This window comes from Hemicordylus capensis, chromosome 10 (assembly GCF_027244095.1).
Source record: "Hemicordylus capensis ecotype Gifberg chromosome 10, rHemCap1.1.pri, whole genome shotgun sequence".
Taxonomy (NCBI): Eukaryota; Metazoa; Chordata; class Lepidosauria; order Squamata; family Cordylidae; genus Hemicordylus; species Hemicordylus capensis.
This window is the reverse complement of record NC_069666.1, coordinates 2999584-3020097: the sequence shown is the minus strand read 5'-3', so window position 1 is coordinate 3020097 and position 20514 is coordinate 2999584. Positions and strand designations below refer to the sequence as shown.

Genomic DNA, 20514 nt, shown 5'->3' with positions numbered 1-20514 from the left:
TAGAGCGGGCGGCGCCTACTGCGGGGTCGCTTCCGGGCTGCTTCCCTGACAGGAGTTCGGCCTAGGCCTCAGTCCGCCCGACAGGACGATGGCCCAGCAGCCGCCTCCGCCGTTCCCTTCCCGCTTCGCTGGGCCGCCCGCGCTCCGCGGCTTCCCCCCTCGGGGGCCTCCCCACCCGGGGCCCTTCCGCGGCGGGCCGGCGGGGCCGCCTCCCCCGTTTTCGCCCTTCCCGCCCTTTTCGCCCGGCGGCGGGCGTGGCGACCACGGCAGTGGCGGCGCCTGCGGCCTACCCCCCTCCGCCTACCCGCCGCCGCTGCCTCGCCCACCCTTCCCGGCCCCGCCGTGGCCGCCGCAACAGCAGCAGCAGCAGCAGCATCCGGACCGCCCGTCTCCGCCTCAGTGGAGGCCGGAGGCGCCGCCGCTGCCGGCCCCGCTCAGGCCTGAAGGGCCGGCCCCGGCCGGCGGGGGCGACAACGACGACGAGCGATGGCTGGGCCGCTTCTTGTCGCGCCGCCACCGCGGCGGCGACTCCTCCTCCGCCCCGCCGCCGCTGCCGCCGCCCCGCCTCAACGCCAGCCAAGTGGGGCAGGTGGCGAGCCAGGCGCTGCGGCTGGTGGCCCAAGTGGCGGCGGCCTGCGGGGCCTGGCGGCGCGGCGAGGAGTCAGAGGCGGCGGAGGAGGAGGCCGAGGCCCGGCTGGCGGAGCTGCGGGAGCTGGTGCGGCCCCTGCGGAGCGGCGGCGGCGGGCAGGCCCTGGCCGCGGCGGCCAAGAAGCGCGCCCAGCAACGGCGGCGACGCAGGCAGCGGCGGCAGGAGGCCCGCCAGGAGGAGGCGGCCCGCCGGGCCGAGCGCGAGGCCCGCATCGACCGCTGGAGGGCCCGGCGCGCCCAGGAGGTCGAGGAAAGGCGCCGGGTACGGGCCACGCCGCTTCTGCTTCCTTCGTGCCGCGCAAGGCGGCTCACCACACCTAGCCAGGCGCCGCTTGGGCCGCAGGTGCTGGACTACAACTCCCATCATCCCGCCTGGCTGCAGGGTGATCAGGGCGTTGTAGTCCAACCGTAGCTGGAGGCCAGAAGCGGTGCAATTCCCTTTATGTCTAGGAGTGCGGGGTGGGTGTTTGGTTGGCCAACAAGAGGGGTTGAGCCTTAGGTGGACCATGAACTGAAAGAATAAAGCGTGATGCAATTGTCTTCTTGATAATAAAAATCACATGTGCAGTCCACCCTCGCCATGCAGGTTTCACAATCGTGGTTTTAAGTATCCGCGGCTGGGGAATTGCGGCGGGTCACACCAACCGCAACCCAAGTATCCGTGGTTTGACAAGATGGGGGTGTGGCATGATTTTCAGGGGTTCTTCTTCATTCACTCCTGTTTCTGGCTTGGAGGGATATTTTACTGCATTATGGGATCCTTTCATGACTGTGAGTCCCCTAACCCTCTGCTTGCCATTGATTTCAGTGGCTCACCAACCACAAGGTTTTCCCAGAACTGTACCCTGGTGGTTGGCAAGAGATGACTATCGACATAGGAAGCTACTCTCTACTGAATCAGACCATGGGTCCATGTAGCTCAGTGTTGTCTACCCTTGACGGCAGTGGCTCTCTAAGGTGAAGGCCTATTTTGTTTCCCAGGCTTTTCAGGAATGTCAGTTTCTTGTGAGATTAGTTATATGCTTATTATAGAATGGCTCTCAGCCCTAGATGGAGATGCAGCCAGGGAGTAAACCTGGGACCTTCTGTGTACAGAGCAGATTGCTCTACCACATCACTATGGCCCAGTCTCAACAACACATTGTTAACACATGTAGATAGATAGATAGATAAATTTATTACGGTCCTTAGACCAGCCATGTATATACTTTAAAGCAAAAAGTTATCAGAATGGTTTTCATAGAAAAAGTAATGAGACAATGGTTTTCTGTCCCCAAAAGCCTCACAATCCAAAGAAAAGCACAAAGCAGACACCAGCAACAGCCCCTGGACTGCATAGGGATCCCCTGCTAAATATGAGAGCCACCACTTTAAAAGGTACCTCTATGCCCAGCCATCAGGGGTTACTGTGTGTGACATTTTTATATATTATGCCCAGTGTGCATATGTATTTTATCTAAGGTACTTAAGATACTATATGTAGGTTCTTCTAATTTTTTTAATAAAATCATAAGTTTTGCTTTTACTGTTGTAGTAGTAAATACAACAATGTGAACCCCAGTAAATTAAAACAATGCAAAAAGGAATAAGAACAAGATAATAATAGCAGTAGCATAAACCCAATCTCACCAGAAACTGACATTCTTGAAAAGTCTGGGAAATGAAATAGGTCTTCACCTGTATAGATATTCTTCTTTCTTATTTATTTGTTACATTTATATCCTGCTCTTCCCTAAAGGCTCCGACTGGCTTTCAGCATTCTTTAGAATGAATAATTCTTACTCATGGATCTTTTTCATTTTAGGAACAGGAACTTAAAGCTGCTGCAGACAGTGTGTTATCTGAAGTAAGAAAGAAACAAGCTGACACAAAACGAATGGCAGAAATTCTACGTGGCTTAGAAAAGCTTAGGAAACTAAGAAAAGAAGCAGCTGGAAGGAAAGGTAAGCTTATGTGGGGTTTGGGCCACTCAGAATTGCATGCTTTTTGTATGCCGTAGGTATATGCTGAAGCATAATTGAAAAACTTTCAGCCTTGCTTACATTGCTTGTTTATCTGTCGTTCTTCCCTTCTTTCGGTAAACATGGATTGGCCGCAAATGACCCTAGTCCTCAGGAGATATGTTTTACATACCTGTAGAGCACTGAAGCTCTGGACTTGTTTTGACATGTTTTTTTGTTTTTCTAAGTGTTCTAATGCCCAGTATAAAAGCAAAATGTGTTTTATGTTTGGTATAGGTGTTTGCCCTCCTCCTGCTGCAGATGAAGCCTTTGAAAATGAAATCCAGGACGTAAGGGCATCGATCAAAAAGCGCACTGAGCTCTATGAGGCTGAAGAACGAGCTTTGCGGGTTATGTTGGAAGGAGAACAGGAGGAGGAGAGAAAAAGAGAAATGGAGAAAAAACAGAAGAAAGAAAGGGAGAAACTCTTGCAACAGAAACGTGAAATTGATTCCAAGCTATTTGGAGATCCAGGTAATCTTTAGCATATCGTTGCTCAGTTTTGTGGCAGGGTTGAAGGGGAATTGCTCTTTTATATTAAAATTGAGAGGTATTTTGTTCTGACCATGAATCCACACTGAGCAATATAGTAGCTTAAAGCATTGAAAATATTTTGCTTTTGTATTACAAAAAGGAGACGTTTCCTTTGCTTTCCTGTGTAATTATTTGTTTACAACTTTTTATATACCTCCTTTCTTAGGTCATTATGAAAGCAGACTTTAACACTGAGTAGCTAAAAACTTGTGAATTGTATACTTAGAATAAATGAAAAAGATGCTACCCTTTATTCCCATATCTTTTTAGTGGGCATTGTTGTTTCTTAATTGTTGGTTTTTGTGTTACAGAGGAATATCCCCTCAACCACCTTTTGGAGCCCTTTAGACAGTTTTATTTACAAGCTGAATATTCTGCACCAGCTCTCATCCAGATCCGGTAAGAGCAAGTGGCATTATGGTAAATTTAGATAATTGGGGTTTGTGTTTTCATCTCAGCGTCTCATCAGAACCTGAAACTTGTTGCCTGTATTTAGTTAATGTTGCCATATGAACTCTCTTGAATGGTCTTAATTATAGCAGTTACTGTTCATCTGTAGAAAGGCTGCAATTGGCAGAACTGTTGTTTGTGCCAGAGCCTCACCCTGGCCCCAGACACTGGCGTTAGAAGAGGCAAGGGGCCACGTTAGCATCCCCACCCCCCATCTTAACAGTGCATGCAGCTGCCCTTCTCTCTTTTCTTCCTTATAGTAGAGAAGGATGGCAGCTCGTAGGTGTCATTCGCTCCCATGGGGAATCGCAAACATTGCAGTTGGAGTAACGGTGGGGGTAGGTTGCACTGACAGGGATCACTTGATCCCACAGTGCCTTGCCTTCTCCCACCAACCCTAGGCTGGGCTTCTGCAACACATACAGAGATCCCTCTTGTAGTGCATGAAAAGAAAGCTGCAGACAAGGATTAAGCAGGTTGCTCAGTGTGTTGCCTAACCTTGCTTTTCTGTCAAAGGCACGAATGGGATCGGTACCTCGTTCCAGCAGATCATCCTGAAGGAAGTTTTATCCCACCAGGATGGGTTCTTCCAAGTCTCCCTTCTAATGACATCTGGGCCACAGCTGTTGGATGATGCCTCTGAAGTCCTGCCGAAAGGAAGGGGGGAAAGCTGCTCGTGACTGATAAAGTGCATTTCATAAATTCCACTGAGCAAAAAACACCTCTTAAGTGTTCTGTTGGGTAGCCAGGAGATACACAAGATGGAAATGAAACAGCTGATTCAGGAGGCAAGTACTGCCTAAGTGTGTTATTTCCGTGAAGTGCAAAACGCTGGTGGTTGCAGTGCCAGAGTTCTGTGGCTGGTCTTGTTTTTCAAAAAGTATTTGGTTTGAAGAGGCTTAATCACAAGAGCATTGGCCAGTCATTGAGATGTTGCCATTTGTTGACCAATGGCTGCTGCAATTCTGCACTTCAAAGCCACAGCTGAAACAGTTCTTCAGATGAGAAGATATTTCTGCCTTTATATTAGAAAGTGGGAAATGGCACCACATTGTTGCAAAGTTAGTGATGTAGTTCTAATAAGAGAAGTAGATGGCAGTGAGGCAACAAAACCCAACTTGAGTTAAAAACCGGTACCATTAATTGCATCTTGCTGAAGCAAAATACAATGCTGAAGAATGTAACGTATCCAACTGCTTATTATTATTGCATACCTTCTGATATATCACAGGAGCTTAGTGATGTTAACCCAGAAGCAACATCAAAGTGAACACTTTGGAGCTATATTCAGGTTTCAGCTGTGAATGTCTTCTGCATCTCTGTCTGTGCTTGGCCTTCCTTTCTCGAAATGCCTACATCGTTATCTTGACCTTAAGTTTGGTGACTCAAGCCAAGGGTTCCCAACTTTGGGTTCCCAGGTGTTCCTGGACTACAACTCCCATCATAGCCAAAGACCATTGTGGCTGGGGATGGTGGGAGTTGTAATCCAGTAACATCTGGATACCTAATGTTAGGAACCCCCAGCTTGAGTGAATCAGCAGATGAGGACAATTATTGCTTTGCAAGTTTGGTTTAGTGGTTTTGAAAACAAAGGTGCTGTTGGAGCATAGTAGAGAGAAATAAAGGCAACATTGACAGTTTGTCAATCTTGCCTCCTTTTCAGTTGTATAAGGAAAGATCTACCTCATATTTGCATACTCAGGAAGCCAAAACTTACTGGCATCTTTAACATTAGGGAAATCAGCAAGGAAATGCCAGTTGGAATATTTTGCCAATTGAACAGTCAAGGCTGGCTCACCCATAGTGCTGAGTTATGGTTTGGAATTCCGTGAACAAGTCTTGTGTTTGTATGCTCCTTCCTCCTTTTGTACTCTTCACCTTCATTAGTTAGTTCTGCTTCCATGGAATCTACTGTTAATCTGAATTGGCAAACTAGAATTCGTAAACCAGGATTGCAAATCCTGGTTTGGAGGCATAGCTTTCTGGTTCAGATGTAACTGTGGACGGGCTTCTGTGCAAATAAAAGATACTCACCAAAGCACAACCACAGGGTTTATCCATCTAAATCCAAACCATGGTTTTACCACTACATGTGCCTGATTGAAGGCTGTTACTTCTTTACAGATAATAAGATCCATTTTGATCAGCCTAAATACTAATGAGAGAGAATTTCTCCATTTTCTGGAAAGTTGAACTGTTGACTCCATGTACCATCTGTTGATGTAAAGGAGTGGCTCCATTAAGAGTGGCTGCAAAATTATCCTGCATTCATGCACTTTGTGAATCTGTGCAATACTTTAGTCTAAACTGGTTAGTATAAATATACTAACTGCTTATTTTTATTTGTTTCATTATATGAAATGTTGGTTCAATCTTTACACTGTAAAGGCATTGCAAAATATTTGAGATTTTCCACTGGTGTAATAGTGAAAACATGAAAATTATTCTTTGTGTATGTTTGGCTTAACAGAGATTAAACTAATGCAACAAAAACAATCCATTAGTAAACAGAACTTGTCAGATCTAAGAACATTGTAAACTTATCTCAGGCATGACTTCTTGTTAAAAGGCAGCTGTAACTGAATCCCTGTTGCAAATCATAGCCTTTGTCAAACACTTCTGTTACCCAAACATTGTAACAGTTACACACATTTACACTGAAATTAGCAACACATTAAAACAAAATTACCAAATAGTTTTGAAACAGTGTATAGGAACTATAGAGTGTGGGGGGAGGAGGTGGGGAACTAATGTGAGCTGGAAAACTGGTTGTGATTCTATTTAATAAAAACTGACTTAATGTTTTACTGTATATGTATATTAAAATAATTAAGAACTCTTCACTGTTTCTGTTAGGATTGGGTTGTGTGTGTGTTGTTGGGTTTGGTTTGGTTTTGTAATTGATGTTCTTGCTGACCCAGAAAGCTAGTTTAAGCGTAGAAGTTGTGTCATTCCCTTACTCGAATAGACAATAGCAAGCAGCAGTGATTGGTGTTAGTTATAGAAGAACTGGGAAAATGCTTTCAGCAGACTTCTTTTAGGCTTATTGTATTTATCTTCTGCCCCCTACAGCAAAATGTTCCTTATGCTTCCCTACACCCAAGGGAATTGTGTGTGCACGCGCACATGTGCCGGAGCAGCTTCAGTGAATTGTCTCTTGTTGGTCTCTTATTTAGCAAGTTGTCAGATTCATAAAAATTTACCAGTGCCACCTTAGCATAAGTGGTTAGGCTGCTTATTCAGTCAGAAGACTTGATAATACAAGCTAACCCCTCAAAGCGGCTCTAATCATTAGCTTTAGAAATGCAAGCCCGGCATTCACCTGACTTTGTGTGTCAGCAAATCCGTGTGTGGGATAAATAGTCACTGTCCTTGACCGTTAAGACATCTCTGCCTTCTGCAGGACAACGAGCTGGGTGGTTTCTTTCTAAGGTAAGCTTAACTCTTTTGCATAGGAAATAGCAGCACGTAGGGTGTAGAATGAGAAGGCCTCTGCTGAGCTGTAGAATTCCCACTCCCCAGCAAGAATTGTTTGGTAATTTTAAAAATAGAAGCAGAGCTTTTCCTAGCAATATCATATTTCATTCTGTGTTATAAGACACAGTATAAAGGACATCCAGTTCCTAGAGAACCACTTAAAATCCAAAGTGGCACCAAAAGTGCTCCATTTTTATAGCAATTGCCAGGCAACTGTAGCAGTTGTGCTAGCTCCTCTCTTAAGGCGCAAACCTCTCCTTGTATGTTTCCAAAAAGGAGGTCTCTGCAGCTTCCTTTCTCCCTCCACTATTGATCAGATGGATGTGAATTCTATGTATTTCTAGACATCTGGAAACAAACAGGATGGTGATTCCTCCATGACCTGTGCTGTAGTTGCAACTTCCATCTAAAGTAATTGGTAATATCACACTACAGCTGAATTTCTAAATATTGCTTGATCAACTCAGCATAAGGATGGTTTGATACTGTGTGCATTTACATTTGGGCTGAGGGTGTGTGTGTGTGTGTGTGTGTGTGTGTGTGTGTGTGTGTGTGTAACGTTCAGTCTGGACATGGGAAGTAAATGCTCTGGTTATGGCAAGTCACAAATGGGGAAGGAGATATCAAGTGAAATTACAACTGAAAAATTTTCCCCTTTCTAACAGCCAGTTCTAACACACACGGGCTATAATACACCACTAGCCAGTAAGCATTTCTTTCAGGAAATATGGATAATAAAGTTATTCATAACGCATTTACAAACCAGTTAGTTTATTTCTACCCCGTCTTTTTCATCCATCTCAAAGGTAGCTAAGGGAAAATAAAATATAGTTACACTCTCCAAACCATTAAGTGTATAATTAAAGCCACCAAAGAACCACAAAACCAGTAGAAGCAAACAGACTGCTATCTGGGAGCAGCACCAAGCTTACACTAAAAGGCTTTGAGAATCAGAAGTGTGTTTATCAGCACTTCCTGGTCGCCTTTGCCTGTTGCTCCCTTCTTCCCGCCCCCAGCACTTGCATTCATCTTAGCTTATGCTGAGCTGTCTTTCGTGTCAGGTGACAGAACAGATGGTCTGAAGCCCTGCCTGGGCTTCCAGAAGTGTTGCATGTGGAAAGCATTAACAAAAGTACACGTGCACCACTACGACAGAGCCGGTTATTGACCATCTGGCATCCCCGCTTCAGTGCTAGAGACAGAATCTTTGCATCAGTCCTGCATTACGTCCTTTCTTGAGGTTTTAAAGGCTGGTTCACTTAATTCTCTTGCATTTTTGAAAATTTTTAGGGATGAGTGAGCTTAATGTGTTCCATTCTAGTTTAAGAAGAGTACATAGAGCTGAGAAAAGGGGATCAATGCTGTAAAATCCAAGCACAAAGTCATTTCAAGCAGCTCCCAGTTTTGAGCAGATATCAAGCCAGTTAAGAAACAAAAGATGTAGTTCTATTGGTTGGGAATATGCCAGCTTGTGAGTTTCACAGACCTGTCAGGCAGCATCTGTCTGGTTCTAGCTGACGACGAGTTCTGCAACATTCAAACTTGTGTATTTGTGTACCATGCCAATCTTATAAAAGACGGGCACAAATTGGAAGCTGCCTTATACTGAGTCAGACTGTTAGTCCATCTAGCTCGGTATTGCTGACTCTACAACGACTGGCAGCAACTCTCCAAGGTTTCAGGCAGGAGTCTTGCCCGGCCCTATCTGGAGATGCCAGAAATTGAACCTGGGATCTCAGATGCTCTTCCACTGAGCTAGGGCCCATTCCCTAAGGGGAATATCTTACAGAGCTTGCATGTAGTCACCCATCCAAATGCAAACCAAGGCAGACCCTGCTTAGCAAAGGGGCAATTTATGCTCTCTACCACAAGGCCACCTAATGGCACAGCGGGAAAATGACTTGCCTAGCAAGTGAAAGGTTGCCGGTTTGAATCCCTGCTGGTATGTTACCCAGACTATGGGAAACACCTATACCAGGCAGCAGTGATATAGGAAGATGCTGAAAGGCAACCTCTCATACTGTGCAGGAGGAGGCGAGGGTAAACCCCTCCTGTATTCTACCAAAGAAAACCACAGGGTTCTGTGGTCGCCAGGAATCAACACCGACTCGACGGCACACTTTACCTTTACCACAAGACCAGCAGTTCTCTCTCAAATATTATTTGAAGAATAATATTGTCCAGACAACTCAATATTATCTGTGTTGTATCTCTCTTTTCCCTTGGGACCAACACAGAAATTACACTACATCAAATAATGGAATCACAATTTATTATCAGCCAGCTTTGCAAAGGGTGAGATTGAAATATGTCAGATAAATAAGAATGGGGGAATCTGGAGCAAACTTTCTGTCTGGGCTGAAGTTTAACCACTTCAGAGGGAAGGCTGGGGTTCCCATCATGAATCTGTACAACAAGACTTAGGTTTATCAAAGGCTCTAACATGTTAGAAAGCTCAAGATGTTATATTCATACCATGTTTAAACAGCAAGAAGTCTTTAATAAAACCCAAAGCTAGATGTCTGCAAACCCTTTTTATTTTAGCTGAATTTTTATGTCCACAATTAAACCTCTAGTGCATTGAAGGGTTTTGTCTTTTGGGCATAGTGTTGTTCATTGCGACTGATTTTCATGATTTCTTCCTATCAGATATAATCCACCAGGAAGTTTTCCCAGGGAAGCTACGTCAAAGTGCATTTGGTGCTGAACACAAGAAGCAGCATGAATTGCCTGGATGACGTGCCATTCAGAATGACTGCAAGTTTTGTAGAAGATCCTGTGGATGAGGCAAACTTTGTGCATGCGCCTGAGATTGAAATGCCCGACTGTGAAGAGATCTTGATGTGTGCAATGGTGAATAAGCCCATGTGGTTCGTTTTCTGATATAAGTAAACTGAAAAGTTTAGCCAGCGTGGTGTAGTGGTTAGAGTGCTGGACTAGGACCGGGGAGACCCGAGTTCAGATCTCCATTCAGCCATGATACTTGCTGGGTGACTCTGGGCCAGTCACTTTTCTCTCAGCCTAACCTACTTCACAGGGTTGTTGTGAGGAGAAACTTAAGTATGTAGTACCCCGCTCTGGGCAGCTTTTTCTCTTAGTGCCAGACTTTAGTCTGGTATGACATCTGACCCAGCCCTAAATGTACACATGCGGGCCGAAAGAAATGTGTCTACTTAATGTCAGTAGAGAAGAACATCTTGGTTGCTTGTTTATCGGATGACTCCAAGTCAATCTGCAACAAATTAGCTTTCCAGGGCTTTTTGAAATGTGTTTCCATAACATTCTGCACAGCATTGTTCCAGAATATTATGCTTATATGTCTCCTAGGTTACATATATCGCCTGCAGGGTTTTGAGCATTGTATGCAGACAGCCTTTTTGTAACTTGGCCACGTTTGGGCTGTGAAAACACCAAAGCCAGCCTCTTTCCCCGCTCCTATATTAGGGCTTCTTCAGCCTGAGTTCATTCCCGCCAGTAGGGAGCACTCTTGGGGAAGGAAATCTGTATCTTCCAGAATCCTCTTAGCAAACCTTCTGCTGTTCTATGCAGGGTTTGAGGGGAGATGAAGCCGTTTTGATAAAGCACCACCCACAGCTTTCCCTTTGACTCATGTCTGCTTTGCTCCTCATAACTTGTCAACAGATACATTTGTTTAGATGCAAAATAAAAGTGATGCTTTGTTGCACTCACTGCTCTTGTGGTAAGGCTGCATAAGTTTTTGAGCTACACCAAATTCTGTGTCGTGCCAAAGTTTGTGTGTTGCCTACCAAGTCTGAGGAAGTGACCGTATCAGTTAGAAAGCTTGCATTCTCTCTATTGTGAACACCGGTTGAAATAAATGCAGCAAGATGTACTGCTTTAACAGATATATCCAGCATGATATGCATCCAAATGCTAAAGTTCAGGTTTGATTCTTTATAATTGTGTGCAGGTATGAAAGTTTCAGGGTCCCTGTTGATTAATGCAGCAAAACTGATGTGCACGTGTGAATGGATCTGTGTTGTGGCTGGCTGAGAGTTGAGCCAACCAGATAGTTGCTTCAATGTGTGCTTAGCTCAAAACCCAACGCATGTAAATTACATTGGCAACCCAGTTATAGGAATCTTGCAGTGGCGTGGGAAATGTAGACTGTTCCAAACTGAAGAACCATGACCAGTGTACCATATAGCCAGTGGCAATGCAAGCTATTCATTTCACCTCTCATCTAAACATTTCGGTTTATTATGAATGGGCCTTGAAGGAGCCATGCATAGTTCACCTGTGGAATGCACTGCCACAAGATGGTGACGATGACCACTAGCTTAAGAGCTAGTTACACTGGGTACATGTAGAAAAGGGAAGAGGAGCTACTGTTAGGAAACTATTAGACTAGATAGACTTTCATCTCTTCAAGCAAGACTCTTTACATTACTGGCAGTTCTAACTCTTGGGACCAGCATACAGTAATTCTGTTAGATTCCAATGCCCCGTGTCAATAAGGATCTCATGGAATAATCCTGTCTTGCAACCCTTACATGTTTGGCTAGTCTTGCTGTAGCCCAAGCTGAGTAAAGGCTGACCCTTCTCATGTTCATGTTGGCAGCATGATTTCTCCCTGGAGAAGAAGGTCCTGTATTGGATCGACTCTGCCTCTCGACAAGACACTCCCTGGTTCGAAGTGACCACCGAGATCGTCCCCACGGCTCCACCTTGCTGGCTTCTCTTGGTGGACTCGAAAGAAAATGTGGCTGCCGGCCAAGAGGCCCCTGGCGACAAGACCAAAGTCGTGACCCCCGTGCGGAGATGTGTGAGCCTCAGCACCGCTGTGGGGAAGTTCAGTTGCGCCAAGAACAAAGGTCGGCTGATCAGCGAGGAAAACAGGGGCCAGTGCTCTGAAGAGGAGGAGGAGAGCTCCGGCGGCGAGGAGATTTCCACGGCCACCTCTGCCGAAAGCGATGGAGAAGAACGGCCCGCCTCCTACCCCAAGCACATCCCCAGCACCTTGCCACGGTTCCAGAGTCTTCCCCAGTGTAGACCAAAGACTTCGCCAGTGCTGCTGCTGGATGCCCCTTCGGAGAGCAGCTGCCCCAAGCCAGCTCTGCTCAAGCAAAGGCGGTCCATGCTTCTCTTTGACAACGTGAAGAATGAGCTGGAAGGTGCCAAGAAAAGGCTCTCGGCGTTCATGCACCCCGTGAACCAGGCGTCGGCGGAATCCAGCTTGGCTTCCCGAGCTTTCTCCCTCCACCAGCGCTCCCGCAGCAGCAAGACCCTGCGATACGGCCTGACCTCAGACGTGTCCCTGGTGGAGACGCTAATCCCCACACCACCACCTGCCCGCTGTCGTAACCCAAGGCCACTCACCGCCGCAGGATTCGTCCCTCCAATCCAAAAGCACAAGCCCACCGTTGCCGTAAGAAGTCACTGCTCTCTGCCTCTTTCCCCCCTTTTCACAATGTCATAGAATTGTCGGACTTCAGACTTGGGTGTCCAGTTTCAAAAAGGTGTTTAGAAAGTGCCAGTTAAGTGCTCAGGACAAGTGATAGTTGTTTTTTTATTAATGTATATCCTGGCTTCGTGTATATAATTACATCCCGGGTATCTTACAATAAATAGAATGCACATGCTTGGGGGCCCAGTTAGAGTAGAATTTGGGGATTAGGAAGTTGTGTGAAAGGCTTCATGGAAAAGATGACTGGGAGGCTTCCAGGGCAGTGTGCATATCTGTGTGCAGAAGGCCCCAGGTGCAGTCTGGCCTCCCCAGGATATCGCTGCAAGAGACTCTGTCCTGAAATCTTGGAGAGTTGCTGCTGCTGCTGCTGCTATTAGTACTTATATACTACTAGTAGTAGTACTTATAGACCACTTCAGCGAAAGGTCTCAAAGCAGTTGACATAGAAAAAGAAATAATAAATAAAGATGCTTCCTTGTCCCCAAAGGGCTCACAATCTAAAAAGAAACACAAGGTAGACTCCAGCAACAGCTACAGGAGGGATTCTGTGCTGGGGCTGGATAAGGTCAGTTGCTCTCCCCCTGCTAAATATAAGAGAATTGCCACTTTTAAAAGTGCCTCTTTACTCAGTTAACAGGGCTAAGGCTGGCAGAACTGCTGCCAGTCTTGAATAGCTTTTTAAACTTTTAAGTCTGATTCGTAGTCCTTTTGTTGTTGTTTTACTTTTATTAAGGGTATATTGCATCATTATGTTGATTGTTTTATCACGTGGGCTGTTTTATCATTTTTGTGAGCCTCTCCAAGCAGTATTCCATGGGAGGGATGAGATATAAATATTTTAAATCAATACAGCCAGAGCTAGATGGAGCAATGGTCTGACTCAGTAGAAGTCAGCTTCCTGTGTTCCTGTATCACAAGAAGTCCAGGCTGCATCCTGCTAGAGGGATGCTAGTATTCCTAGAGGACAAGAGTTAAATTCTGGGAAAGACACACATGTTACTTCTATGCAGGTCCCGGCTGGCATTTGGAGGCAATCGCAAGCGACCGGTGGATACGTCTATCCGGGGTGCATTTCTGCCGCAGAACAGCTGTTAAGCCTTTCTTACTGAGCTCTTATCCCTCTGGCCTGGTTGGCTCTCCCTCTCAGTGCGTCATTCACCTCTTCCTAAAACCTCCAAATGAGATCAGTCCCAGGGCTGCAAAGAGCCTCCGCGGCTTGCTGGTTTCGCTGACGTTTCCATCAGCATCCCTACGTTCTTGGAAAGGAGATCAAGGGTTGACTGGCTACCTGCCTCCTTTCCCCATTGACCTTGCTGTCCTGTCAGGCTCGGTCTACCCTGGCTTGCACGCAAGGGATTTATTCGTAGGGAGTACTTCTTAGAAGGAGGTGCCAGAATTGAGCTGGTTAGCGTACCAAAAGCCAGTCATTGTAAGTCCCGGCATAGAGTCAGGCCATTGATCCAGCTAGCTCAGTACACTGACTGGCTGCAGCAAAAGTGAAATTGTTCTCTTAGTTCTCTCACATGGCCACTCTCACCCTGAGGCTTTCTGAGCTTGCTTCTTAAAGAAGCAGTCCACAACAAAATTATACTTATCATCATATATTTGTAATGCTCCCTGCACCTATAAAACTGGGCTGTTGGGAAGAAGATTAGGCTAGCACCTTCCTGTCTAACGTGAGTTTTCTATGCCTTATGCCAAGCCTGCTCAACTTAGGCCCCCCGGCTATTTTTGTACTACAACTCCCATAATCCCCAGCCACAGTGGCCAATAGCCAGGGATTATGGTAGGCCAACATCTGCAGGAAGGCTGAAGTTGAGCAGCCCTGCATACTAAGTCAGACCATTGATTCATCTAGCTCAGTCTTGTCTACACGGACTGGCAGCAGCTCTCCCAAGGTTTTAGGCAGGGGTCTTTATTTCCAGCCCTACTTGCAGAGACCCGGGATTGAACCTGGGACCTTCTGCATGCAAAGCAGATGCTCTTCTTCTGAGCTACGCCCCGGCCGCCGCCGCCGCCTAAAAAAAAGGCTTAGGGACATAGGAAGCTGCCTTATACCAAGCCAGGCCAACTAACTCAATATTGACTGCACTGACTGGCAGCGGCTCTCCAAAGTTTCAGGCAGCGCCGCAGCCCCATGCGCAAGGAATGTTTTTTTAATATGGGGATTCATGTGGAACCCCGCCCCCCGCCCTTTGGGTCGGAAGTGGTTCAGTCCAGAAAGAGCTGCAGTGTGTGATTCTCTTGTTTGAGTGCCTCAGCTCACTGCCAGGTTGATTAAGCAACAAGCCCTGCCGCAAGATGGGGAGACAGCCCACAACCTGGATGGCTTGAAGGGGGGTTTGGATCACTTCATGGAGGAGAGGTCTATCAAGGGCTACTAGTCGGAGGGCTGCAGGCCACCTCCAGCCTCCAAGGCAGGATGCCTCTGAGTCCCAGTTGCAGGGGAGCAACAGCAGGAAAGAGGGCAGGCCCTCAACTCCTGCCTGTGGGCTTCCCAGAGTAGAGTTGCCATGCCCCCCGAAATGCCAGGTTGCACCCAGATTTTAAGCATCTCACTCAGATTGCTTAGCCCACCCCGATTTGCCCAGATTTCAGCTTTCTTTCTTTCTTTTTTATTAAAGAAAAAGCTAAGCTCTAGCCCTCGTAGAAGCAGAGTTATGGAGCAAAACGTGCAGTCGCTCTTCTGCTCAGAAATTATTTCCCAGCCAATTTACATCATATGCAAACTAGGCACCCAGATTTGAAAAGCCAGGACAGGGCAACCCTGTGACCCAGAGGCACCTGGCGGGCCACTGTGTGAATCAGGATGCTAGCCCAGATGGGTCTTGGGCCTGATCCAGCAGGGCTGTTAACTGTGTGCTGCTCAGCCTTGCCCCTCAGTCAATTTCTATGATCACGTTTCTAAAAAGTGTGGGAAATGCACAACAAGATTTGAACAGGGCCCGTACTGGAAAAACCATCCAAGCGTTTCACCACAATTTGAACTCTGGGCATCGGAAAAAGCATATCAGGAGCACATCACACACACACACACTCCCTGAGTGTGGGGAATGGAAGCAGTTTTGAGTTGCATATTTGAGTGTGTGTGGGTTTTTTTTAAGTGCATACATTTCTGGTCTCCACTGTTGTCTGACCAGCATTTGTCATCTCCCTGGAAACATAATGAGTTCTATTCCAAGCAGGGATCACTCAGAGATTTGGAAGAAAAACTTCAGGCAGGCATTAACATCCATTAACAAGCCTTGTTAAAGGATGTTAATGCCTGCTTGAAGTTTTTTCTCAATGCATTAATCCTGCAAGGCTAAGCAGCATTACTCAGAAGTAAGTTTGACAGATTTCAGTGGAACTTTCTCCGTAATAGAGTGCTTAGTACTGGCCTGTAAAACAGGATGCTTCTGCAAGGCAGGAAAAACCATAAGGCAAACACATTCCTGGCTTGTTTTGTGTCCTGACTAAGTTCGATTTACTATGAGAAGTCCTCCAAGGGAGGCGTTTGAGTATCCCCCATTCCAGAGGCTAATAGGAATACTACTACTACTAAGATCCTAGATTTCTTGTAATGATGTTTGCAAATCAACCCACATCCAGTTCTCTGTTTGTTTTTTCAGTCTCTCAGCCCTTATTCCTGCCTCCCGCCCCCTCCAGGGACCCAGCGACCTTTCGGTTCCCACAGAACTCCTCCTGACTCGACGGCCGACCTGCTCTCCGCGCTCAGCCAAGAGGAGCGTGACCTCATTGAGCCAGTTTTAGCCCTGGGTTATCCGATACGCCGGGCTATCCTTGCTCTGCAGAAGACAGGGAGGCAGAGTTTGGGACAGGTCCGTGGGGCTTGCTGCAGTTCTCTCTCTGATGCAGGGAAGGAGGGTGGGGGGGACGGACCCATGAGCCCAAATCCTAGGCAGACCTGGGCAGGGCTGTCTTTCTTAGAGAGCCTTGGCGGGGTGCAGGGCCCAGGGCCAATCAGCCAGTGCATGGCCCCCTTCCAGTTAATTCTAATGGGGGTTAAAAGAGCGGGGCCCGGGGCAGTCACTCTGTTTGCCACGCCCTGTATAGCAGGGGTTGCCGAGGTTGGGTCACCAGATGCTGTTGGACTACAACACCCATCATCCCCAGCCACAGTTGCCCCTGTTGTGACTGTCTCTCTGGCCAGTTTGTGGCTGGCAATGATGGGAGTTGTAGTCCGACAACCCCTGGGGACCCAGGGTTTGTAGCAGTCCAGATATTCCAAAATGTAGCCCTCACCAGTTGGTGCTGTGGTTCCATGGAAGCACAGAAGAACACACCAGCTGTGTAGGCAGCTTCCTAAGAATGTGAGCTTTCCCGTTTTGAACAAGCAAACAATTCCTTCCAGCCAAATAGCAACCAGGCTTCTAGTCCTCAAGGCTGTGAAAGAATGCTTGTAAGCAATGCTGAACTCTCAGAGGTTGGTTGGGTGGGTCAGAATGAGGGTTTCAGTAACTGGGGATGAAGCTTCCAGCACCTTACAAGAATCCGTGGCCATCTCCACAGCCATCAGAAGCAAGTAGATGGTACAGAATAGTCAACTGTGCAAAACAAGACACACAGTATTTGCATAGTTTAAGCAGGTCACATCATTTGGAGTTCCTTAGTGTGGAATTTGAGTCACTATGGCAGAGGCAGAGGTTTTTGTCCTCGAGTGGAGAGTACATTCTGTCCCAGCTCCAACAGCCATTAAACAATCTTTTGCATGAGGCCCCTTCCGAGAGAATTTCAGTCACGAGAAGGAGCCCGCGCCTGCCCATCCTGGCTCTTCTTTGGGGGCAATCTGGGTCTTGTGAGATGCTCTCTCTATTCATGGGCGAAGCAGCAGCATCCCTCTCCCTGGAGCCTGGGTAAACAAAAGTTGTGATGGAAACAAAACGCCCCTGAAGGCGGGCTCTGCTTGGGAAACAAACAAGTGGCGTTGCATTTGGGGGGTCATCATTGACGAAAGAGTTCTCAGCCAAGCTGAGCCACCTGGGATTCCTTTGATGGCTTTGGGACCAAATGCCTCTGTGGACAAAAGGGCAGTTCTGCTGGATCAGGCCAAAGGTCCCCCGAGTCGAGCGTTCTGTCACTGGCCGTAGTCAGCCGGGTGCAGAGGCAGGCAGCCCAAGACACGTGACGCCACCCCCGGCTACAGATGGGCTCAGCATTGCTGAACAGTGCTCCCTATGACAGGGATTCCCAGGTGTGGTTGACTACAACTCCCAGGATCCCCAGCCAAAGGTCACTACAGCTGGGGGTGCTGGGAGTTGTAGTCAACACCACCTGGGCATCCCTCTTATGGAGGGGGGTGCGGGACACTGCTGATGAGGCACCAATGGTGAGATGTGAGCACCCCCAGACTACAAGCCACCAAGCCAGGCAGAGGGGGACGGGCATTCCTAGCCGAAGCCAGGTGGGGGAGAAGAAGAAGGGCCCCCCCGCAGGTCGAGGAAGGGGAAATGAACAGTGGGGTGAGAAAGGGCAGTGGTGGTGGGTGCTGGGGTGGCACCCATAGTAGCTGGGACCTGGCGCTGTGCCCCTCCCCGTACCTGTGCTGCGGCGGCCGCCTCCTCCTGCCTCATGGGAGGGCCGCCCCTGGCCTGACATCTCTCTCTCTTTGGAACTCCCAAGCACGGCAAGAACAGACAGCCTCCCCTTCTTGTTTGCCTTGAGATCTTGTAATCCAAGCTACCAGGCCATGTGCAGAGGTCTGGCCTGGAGCTAACCCTGGTGCTGGGCTAACGCTGGACTTTATTTCCCCACTGCAGTTTCTCAGTTACCTGAGTGCCTGCGACAAGCTGCTGAAACAGGGTTACGAGGAGGCCCAAGTGGAGGAAGCCATGGAGATGTTCCAGAACTCCGAGAGGAAGGTCAGAGCCTGGAGCTGCAGGGACCGGAATGTCGTGCTTCCTAGCGTCAGGGCACACGACTGCTGCTGTGACTACGGCAACAAATATTCATCACAACATTTCAGCAAAAGTGCTCAAAGCCCTTGGTTCCCTGTCCCAAAAAGGGCGGATAGTCTAAATGGACACACAGAGGGACCCATAACAGACACCACCACCACCAGCAGCCACTGGAGGGATGCTGTGCTGGGTTTGGCTAAGGACTTTTGCTCTCCCCCTGCTGAATAGAAGAGAATCGCCACTTGGGAAGATGGCTCTTCATTCAGTTAGCAGGAATTCTGACACTATGTAAGACCAAAATAATCCCAGCCGTAATTGGCACCCTAGGTGCAATTGCAAAAGACCTTGAAGAGCACCTCAGCACCATAGGGGCCACAGAAATCACCAGCCAATTACAAAAAGCAACTTTACTGGGAACCCTCTCCCTCTCCTATATTTTGTGACGATATCTATAATAATAACAGCAACCATATTGATAATAAAATTCAGCCATCCCAGGTCCTTGGAAAGGACTCAATGTCTGGATAAAACAAACCAGTCAATAACACTTGTCTGACTGTGTAAACAAGAAATAATAAATAATAGTAGAATGACAACATAACTTCTGAAGGCCAGTTCTGTGGCAATGTTGGCAAGAGAATAACCTTTTTGCCAGTGTCTGAAAGCAGCAGGGGTCCTCAGCCTTAGGTTCCCAGATGCTGTTGGACTACAACTCCCATCATCCCCAGCCACAATGGCCAAACCTCTTCTTTCCAGGTGTCTAGGCCCCCTATAAACATAAGAGGCCTATTCATTTCCTGCAAATTCCATACATTCCTCTTTATCCAACTGAAGCATTCAGAAAAACACCGGATGCGTGTTCTCCCAGAATCCTTGGTTTGTTAACTCTGTTTCCTTTTAACTGCAGGCTGCGGAATTTCTCCATCTCTTAGCGCAGTTCCACGACATGGGATTCCAGCAAGCTGAAATCAAGGAAGTCCTCCTGCTCTGCGAGAACCACAGAGATAAGGCGCTTGAGGAACTCATCACACGAACCCAGTGAGCAGACTGCTGGTCGCAAAGCGGCCTCTTTTCACTTCTATGAAGGGGCACAACACACCACAGGCCACTGACATGGAAGGATGCTAGATGGACCAGCCAGAGACTAAGTCCGTCTGGTCCAACCTTCAGTCCCCAAGACCCCACCAGTCAGATACCACTGAAAGAGCAGGAAAATTTCAGCCATCCTGGTTTTTCCTTTTTTCCTCAGCAGCTGGTGCCCTAAGGTATACTGCCTTTGAGCATGGAGGTTCCATTTAATTATCACCCTTAACAATGAGAGGCTCCTCCGCTACTTGACCTAATCTACTTGACCTTTTTTAAAAATTTATAAGCTGACTAAGCAAGTGACAGTCCCTACATCTTGTGGCAAGAAACGATAGCAGGTACCAGGCGCATCCCTGCCTGCGCTCTCACATACGCAAGCCTGGAAATTCAGTGCGCACACAAGCTCCATCAGCTGCTCCACATCTTCCATCTGTTTGCAAATATATGTGCTGCAGCACCGGCAAACGGAGCCATCCACATTTCCTTGCACCTTGGCAGCTCCGATAACGCACACCATCAGGCTGGATTTAGGGTCTAAAATATTCTGTTTTGTCCGTTCCAGCTTTATAGGCCACGTCCTGACTTATTGGCATTGGGAGTTGGATTCTTTCCCTGTAACTGCTCCCCTGAATGACCATATTCTGCTTTCCCCCTTCATATACAAGTAGAGCTGGGGGGGGGGCAGCGCTGAAACCTCTCTCTCCCCCACCCCGCCCACCAGTCACCACCCCATGGAATGCACATCTCTACCTGATGAATGGCCAGCCTGCAAGCAGAGAGAGGAGCAAGCTTTGGCATCCCCCTGGCTCATTAGGACCAGCGGTTCCTGGCACACACCCCCCCCCCAAATGCCAGTATTTCCCATGCTCTGCTTTCAGCTTCATGTTTTCCTGTGTTTCTCCAGTAATAACTCAGCATCTGACAACATGGGTGGTTGTTGCCACCCACAAAAGTTTCTGCAATATTAAAACGACCCATGATCCTGTTAGTGCTG

General features: G+C 47.6%; 1 protein-coding gene across 8 annotated transcripts; it reads left to right on the top strand.

Annotated features, from left to right (window-relative positions):
• On the top strand, positions 1-20486 carry PDCD7 (programmed cell death 7). Of its 8 annotated transcripts, XM_053272941.1 has the most exons (7): positions 4268-5942; positions 7036-7064; positions 9759-9962; positions 11692-12498; positions 16149-16358; positions 18297-18398; positions 19342-20486. In XM_053272941.1, the coding sequence occupies exons 3-7, from the start codon at positions 9831-9833 to the stop codon at positions 19474-19476; spliced, it is 1386 nt and encodes a 461-aa protein (XP_053128916.1). In that variant the 5' UTR covers positions 4268-5942; positions 7036-7064; positions 9759-9830; the 3' UTR covers positions 19477-20486. The 8 variants fall into 8 exon arrangements, with proteins under 8 accessions (XP_053128919.1, XP_053128920.1, XP_053128914.1 ...); XM_053272943.1 differs by lacking the exons at positions 4268-5942; positions 7036-7064 and adding an exon at positions 3495-3581; XM_053272942.1 differs by lacking the exon at positions 7036-7064 and having other exon boundaries at positions 4268-4420.
• The last annotated feature ends 28 nt before the right edge of the window (positions 20487-20514 follow it).